The sequence below is a fragment of the Anoplopoma fimbria genome, chromosome 15 (assembly GCF_027596085.1).
Source record: "Anoplopoma fimbria isolate UVic2021 breed Golden Eagle Sablefish chromosome 15, Afim_UVic_2022, whole genome shotgun sequence".
NCBI lineage: Eukaryota > Metazoa > Chordata > Actinopteri > Perciformes > Anoplopomatidae > Anoplopoma > Anoplopoma fimbria.
This window is the reverse complement of record NC_072463.1, coordinates 18417196-18424601: the sequence shown is the minus strand read 5'-3', so window position 1 is coordinate 18424601 and position 7406 is coordinate 18417196. Positions and strand designations below refer to the sequence as shown.

Sequence of the window (7406 nt, the reverse complement as noted above, 5' to 3'; positions counted from 1 at the left end):
TGCTTGTATCATCAGCATACTCAAGTCTTGTGACTCATTTTCTTGGGCTGTTAAATTGTTGCTGTATAAGGAGAGGAGCTAATGTTATAACACACAACCCTGATTTGCATAATTATATGAACCCACAGCTTATAAAGTCCCGACTATGCAGTTCCCCTCAGCTGTACAAGCTTTATAGCATCTTTCAGATTGGTGTATTGTTTTTTACAGCCCACAGCTTAACTGTTTGCAGAAGAAATGCTGCTTTCCTTTTAAAAAGTTAATGAACCAGTGAACACTTTCTAATTACTCCCTCAGTCCTTTTGGGTTGACATGAGGAATGGAAATGTTTACAGATGACACACATGAACCAGAATCTTTCACAGGTTGCTCAGATTTATTGAACTCAACATTTTAGTTGTCTGAAATCAAAGAAGTGCTATTTAGTAGGTACACTGATGTTATCTTCAATAACCTCCTTAATGTGGCTAAAGTAAAAGTATTGTGAATGCATTTTGTTTCTTAATGATTTTCAGCGGAAGAAGCTTGTTATCCATCCCACTGTTGCTCCGGTGCCTGCCACAGCTGCAGTTGCAACTCCCGACAGACCAGCTGTGCCTACAACAGGATTGCACATTTTATATCAGAATATGGAGCTACAGAGAAAGACACTTTTTTTTGTGATACTTCAGAAAGACGTAATAGGGCCCATAATGCCCCTGTGAGTATCAGTACAGCAATGATCATCCCACCATTAAGATACAGAAAATAAGAGCGACTTGTCCTCAAGAGAGAAGAACAGTGGAACTATTGTCATCCCAGTGTATAGAGTAGTATCATTCAATAGAACCCAAACATTTTATTTTGTTGATTACTGCACTAACTATCTAGATACGTGTACGCTTTTTATTCTTTATTGTGAAAATGCTACATTGCTGTTGTTTCAGTTCCAGGTTTGCTATACACTTCTGGGAGCTTATGTTTCTGCACTTTGAAAAGACATCGGAAGTAACACAGCACATGATTCTCTATTTCTAAATGCTACAGCAATGATCAGCTCACCATTATGATACCACAGTTAAAATGACCATCACATATCTAGTGAAGATTTTTACCTGCTGCCTGCAAACTAGCCACCAGGCCTCCTGCTGCCACTCCTCCTCCGTTAGCAACTGCAGCAGCCGACATCATTTTCGCACCAATAGAACCTGCTGCTATTCCAGCTGAGGTGAAACCTGCTGCTCCCAGAACAACAGGAGCCAGAACCACAGCACCTACTGCACAAGGACAACAACACAGCAGAGATGATTGTGTGCTATTTGTTTGGCTTATTTAGGATGAATCATGCATGACACAAGTTAAGCATGTAAATTGCTTTTCTACAATAAGGTGTGTTAAGATCAGTTAAAACAGTAAACACAGGTGATCATAAAGGCTGCACAAAGTCTTACTGGCTCCTGTTCCAATAGCAGCAGCCGTCACTGAAACACAAGATACAAATAGAGATAAACGTTTACATATCATTATATGTTTATTAGGACACCATACAAGTTAAAGAATCAGTACTTTCCAAGAAATGTATTATTGTCAAAAGAACAGATACTCACTAATAGGACCCATGTTGTCTTTACTGGTCTGACAAACTGCTCTGGCCTTCAGTGTCTTGAGAAAGAAAGCTCTGTTAAAATCTGAACAAAAAAGGGCGCCACACAGTCCCTTCTACTTCCTTTATTAAACCAATAAATACTTTGTATTAAACCTGGATGGTGACGTATACCATTACACTCCAATATTAATATTACGAATTTACACTCCAAAGACACGCCTAGTACACATCGGAAGAGTAAAGAAGAAAACAATACACAATAGAAACGTGCTTGCTACAGGCGATTCACTTCAAATTAAATTAAGATTATTTTTTAACGAAAATCAAGATTAAAATAATATCCCAACCTAAGTGTGTTTTTCCTCGTATGACTTCATGTATACGAGGTATTTCATCAGACTAACGTTGACGCAACTGGGGCAAGGGTTGCTGCCATGACGCAGTGAAGTTACAGTCCATTCAACCAGCACAGCATCATCTGCAGCCTAACACACACAAACACACACACACACACACACACACACACAAACACACTACCTCTATTAATAACAATAGGAATCATAGACATACCTTGTTCCCTTATCAGCAAGGCTCTGAACACACAATAATGTACGAGAGCTATTGCCTTTTCAACAACAAAACTTCCGTCTATGCAACTGTATCTATTTCCACTACCTTTCAAAATAAAACATTTTCTTTAAGATAAAATAAGATAATCCTTTATTAGTCCCGCAGCGGGGAAATTTACAGGATTACAGCAGCATAGATATAGTGCAAACAAGGTACATAGTAGAAAAAACAAACAAGTATTTTAAATAAGTAAGAAAAAAAAAAATCCAGAATAACTAAAAATAACTAAAAATAATAATCTTATAAATACAGACAGAATAATTATAGTATATATTAAGAATCTATAAAGAAAACACCTACGAAGGAGCTATCATGAAAACCAACTTCATGTATAATATCTAAGTATGACAGACAGCGTCGAAGGTTATTAACATAAGGCATGTCTATCATTTTAACTTTTATATTATTTATCTTTTAAACAAAACTTACAGCAGACCCGCAGCTACTTTGAGGAGAGAATGTCTTTACTGGTAATGTTCATGTATAACAGTTGATGGCAATAAAAGTGGATAGTTGAATTAAAACTTCAATTTTAACACAAGATAAGAGCCAAGGCATGTCTAATGGCCACATACATAATTATTCAAGTCTCCATCCTCTCATTCATATGATGAAGGCTGTAACATCTGCAAAAACACCTTAATGTGTTACTGAACAGTTATCAGTAAAAGGCAGTACTGCCCTGCTATATCAAAGGCATCAGTAGCAGCTTCCTCAGTTCAAAGTCCCTTTATATTGTGTTAAGGTGAAACTTATAATCTTTACAAAAAGTTAGACGGTCAATATCTGAATTATATTCAGTTTTACTTGACTGATGAACATCATAAAGACCTGGCTTCAGTGAACTATATCAAGACTGAAATATCTTAACAACTGTTGGATGGATTTCAATTAATTGTTGCACAAATATTCATGGTCTTTAGAGGATGAAGCAGACTGACTATGGTGTTCTCTTGACTTATCCTCTAGTGCCACTACAATGATTTCACTTCACTTTAATAGCCACACAATCAGAGTTAGTGGGATTGGTTTTCAGTACAGCATAAAAAATAGAATTAACACCTCATTCCTTAGATATCTAATTCACAATTATGGAACAGACAGATGTCAGACACAGGTTTATTTTTTTACAAGGCTGTGACAACGTTGGTTTATGATGAGAACAGCCAGTGTGATAAGACATCCCTGGGACTTAACCCAAGGTCTCCTTTAACACAGGAAGCTCCAGATATAATGGCATATGCAGGAGTTGATGTTATGTCCATAAATGTAGTGAAGAGCTTGATAGGATTGATGGTGCAGGAAGCAGAGAACAAAAACATTTCAGTTGTCAGAAAACACAAAAGTGCTGTTTAGTGCCTTTAGTTGGCAAAATAATAAATATAGTTCATTTAACTTGTTTCGTTTCTGCGGATTAAGTTGACCAGCCATCCCACTGCTGCACCAACACCCGACACAGCTGCAGTGGCAGCTCCTGACAGACCAGCTGCACCTAGAGAAAGAATACACAGGTTATATATCACAATTTGGAGCTACATAGAAGCTGAGACAAGCTAGAAGACTGCATGAAACATTGGCATTTGTGTCATCACAGTGTGGTAGTATGATTCAATTGTGGCCTACCTAAATGCTATATTTTGTTGAATACTGCACCAGTTATCAAGTAATCTCTATTGTGAGAATACTTAATTACTGTTGTTTCAGTTCCAAGTTGACACTTGTGGTGTTGTATGATGTAGCACTTTGAAGAGACTTTAGGAGTAGCTTCACACAGCACATGGTAACCCTAAAAACAATTTTAAAACATCAAGTAATAATAATAATAATAATTAATAATAATAATAATTAAGCCTTTATTAGTCCCACGATGGGGAAATTATTTCTCTGCATTTAACCCATCCCGGAGGAGCAGTGGGCTGCAATGAAGCGCCCGGGGAGCAACTTGGGGTTAGGTGTCTTGCTCAAGGACACATTGGCATGTTGCCGGTAGAGGGGTTTGAACCACCAACCTTGTGGTTACGGGACAAGCGCTCTCGAAAAAAAGTCATAAAAAGGTCATATTATAGTATGTCGAAAAAGTCATCGTATTGTGTGTAATGAAAAGTGATTGTATAGTATGTTGTAAAAAGTGAATGGGTGAAAAAAGTCATACTATAGTATGTCGTAAAAAGTCATAAAAAAAGTCATAGTATAGTATGTCGTGAAAAGTCATAAAAAAGTCATAGTATATCATGTCGACAAAAGTCATAATATAGTATCTCGTAAAAAGTCATAAAAAGTCATAGTATAGTATGTCATAAAAAAGTCATAAAAAAGTCATAGTATTGTATGTTTAAAAAAGCAATAAAAAAGTCATATTATAGTATGTCGAAAAAGTCATCGTATTGTGTGTAATGAAAAGTGATAGTATAGTATGTCGTAAAAAGTCATAAAAAAAGTCATAGTATAGTATGTCGTGAAATGTCATAAAAAAAGTCATATTATATCATGTCGACAAAAGTCATAATATAGTATCTCGTAAAAAGTCATGGCAGGGCAAGGTGCCACCTGCCCATCAGTCCACACCGATGGCAAAGCCTTTGGGAGTAACTCTGGGTTAAGTGTCTTGCCCAAGGACACATCGACTGCCGAAGCCGGGTATTGAACCGCCGAGCGTCTGATTGGAGAACTACCCTGCTCCCCACTGCGCCACAGCCACAGTACTGTGTATATAGTATGTAATATGTCGAAAAAAGTCAAGGTGTTTTATGTCTTAAAAAGTCCTAAAAAACGTCATAGTATATATGTCGAAAAAAGTCATAAAAAAGTCATAATAATAATTAAGCCTTTATTAGTCCCACGATGGGGAAATTATTTCTCTGCATTTAACCCATCCCGGAGGAGCAGTGGGCTGCAATGAAGCGCCCGGGGAGCAACTTGGGGTTAGGTGTCTTGCTCAAGGACACCTTGGCATGTTGCCGGTAGAGGGGTTTGAACCACCAACCTTGTGGTTACGGGACAAGCGCTCTCAGAGAAAAAAAGTCATAAAAAGGTCATATTATAGTATGTCGAAAAAGTCATCGTATTGTGTGTAATGAAAAGTGATTGTATAGTATGTCGTAAAAAGTCATAAAAAAAGTCATACTATAGTATGTCGTAAAAAGTCATAAAAAAAGTCATAGTATAGTATGTCGTGAAAAGTCATAAAAAAAGTCATAGTATATCATGTCGACAAAAGTCATAATATAGTATCTCGTAAAAAGTCATAGTATAGTATGTCGAAAAAAGTCATAAAAAAGTCATAGTATTGTATGTTTAAAAAAGCAATAAAAAAGTCATATTATAGTATGTCGAAAAAGTCATCGTATTGTGTGTAATGAAAAGTGATAGTATAGTATGTCGTGAAATGTCATAAAAAAAGTCATATTATATCATGTCGACAAAAGTCATAATATAGTATCTCGTAAAAAGTCATGGCAGGGCAAGGTGCCACCTGCCCATCAGTCCACACCGATGGCAAAGCCTTTGGGAGCAACTCTGGGTTAAATGTCTTGCCCAAGGACACATCGACTGCCGAAGCCGGGTATTGAACCGCCGAGCCTCTGATTGGAGAACTACCCTGCTCCCCACTGTGCCACAGCCGCAGTACTGTGTATATAGTATGTAATATGTCGAAAAAAGTCAAGGTGTTTTATGTCTTAAAAGTCATAAAAAAGTCATAATAATAATTAAGCCTTTATTAGTCCCACAATGGGGAAATTATTTCTCTGCATTTAACCCATCCCGGAGGAGCAGTGGGCTGCAATGAAGCGCCTGGGAGCAACTTGGGGTTAGGTGTCTTGCTCAAGGACACCTTGGCATGTTGCCGGTAGAGGGGTTTGAACCACCAACCTTGTGGTTACGGGACAAGCGCTCTACCTCATGTGCCACAGCCCCCCTAATTGCCCCCTAATACACAGGTTATACATCAGGATATGGAGCTACACAGAAGCTGAGTGAGTCTTGTTATCATTCTAAAATCACTAACATTATTATAGCCTACACAGTACATTATGGTCTACAGTTAGAACCACAAGATTCAAATACATTTTAAAAATCAAGTAACGGTGTTTACCTGCTGCCTGCAAAACAGCCACGGTGCTTCCTGCTGCCACTGCTCCTCCATTAGCAACTGCAGCAGCCGACATCATGCCAGCAGCATAGGAACCTGCTGCTATGCCAGCTGAGGTGAAGCCTATGGCTCCCAGAACAAAAGGAGCCCCGATAACACCCACCACTGCACATGGACAACACAGCAGAGGAGACTTTATTGTATCTTATAGTGTGCTGCGCTGTCAGGCCACTTTAAAATGGATAATGCATGATATAGATGTTAAGATACATCAAAGAGCTATACAAGTAAACACAGGTGATATAAAAGCTGTGGGAAATCTTACATGCTCCTGCTCCTGCTCCTATTCCAACGGCGACTGCTGTCTCTGAAACACAAAATGAAAACAACAATCAAAGACATTTACAGGGAAAACTTTTATTATTATTATATTATTATAATGATTATAATTATAATTATAATTATTTTATAGCTGGACAAGGTATAAGTAAAACAGTGAGACTCACTCGGGTCCATGTCTTTCTTTCGTCTGAAGAGCCTTTTCTGAGTAACGAAACTCAACAAATCCAGCAGCTGCGTTCTTCGGAGGGTGCAGTTGTAGACCGATTACGTCACAGCGGCCGCGACGGGGCTGTCTCATTCCGTCGATGGATCCTTCGCGGCCCAACATATCCCAAGATGCATTGCGTGTCGGTGAAGTTTTTTTTTTTTTTTTTTTTTTTTTTAATGACATGGCGACTAGTGGACCAGCAGCGGGAGAATTCACATTTAAATATAATTATTGTGTTTTAACTCAGGTGGATATTTACAGATACAAGTGTTAAAACTAAAAACATGGGACCTGATCAGATCACACTTATGTTAAAATGATGGTTAATTTACGTGACACTATTAACAAACAAACTAACGCTACAGGGAGCCGCTGCGCTATTTACAGCAGCTCGTCCATTTTAATGTTTTAACTTTTTTATACTCTATATGACAACCGCAGCTGGTTGCTAGGAGACGGGAGCGGTGAAAGGGTGGGGGCTCGAAAAGCTGGTGACGTAACCAGGAAATAATTTGTGGACCAGACCGTCTCATTCCAGAGACCGCTCGGTG

General features: G+C 38.3%; 2 protein-coding genes across 3 annotated transcripts; both read right to left on the bottom strand.

Annotated features, from left to right (window-relative positions):
* Positions 1-357: 357 nt before the first annotated feature.
* On the bottom strand, positions 358-2264 carry LOC129103214 (interferon alpha-inducible protein 27-like protein 2A). Of its 2 annotated transcripts, none has more exons than XM_054613556.1 (5): positions 2156-2264; positions 1587-1641; positions 1431-1460; positions 1095-1256; positions 358-597 (listed from the first exon to the last, which is right to left on the bottom strand). In XM_054613556.1, the coding sequence occupies exons 2-5, from the start codon at positions 1597-1599 to the stop codon at positions 512-514; spliced, it is 291 nt and encodes a 96-aa protein (XP_054469531.1). In that variant the 5' UTR covers positions 1600-1641; positions 2156-2264; the 3' UTR covers positions 358-511. The 2 variants fall into 2 exon arrangements, with proteins under 2 accessions (XP_054469531.1, XP_054469533.1); XM_054613558.1 differs by lacking the exon at positions 2156-2264 and adding an exon at positions 1933-2037.
* A 1056-nt stretch (positions 2265-3320) lies between these two features.
* On the bottom strand, positions 3321-6910 carry LOC129103211 (interferon alpha-inducible protein 27-like protein 2A). Its single transcript, XM_054613552.1, has 4 exons — positions 6812-6910; positions 6631-6672; positions 6309-6470; positions 3321-3707 (listed from the first exon to the last, which is right to left on the bottom strand). The coding sequence occupies exons 1-4, from the start codon at positions 6819-6821 to the stop codon at positions 3607-3609; spliced, it is 315 nt and encodes a 104-aa protein (XP_054469527.1). The 5' UTR covers positions 6822-6910; the 3' UTR covers positions 3321-3606.
* Between the last annotated feature and the right edge of the window lie 496 nt (positions 6911-7406).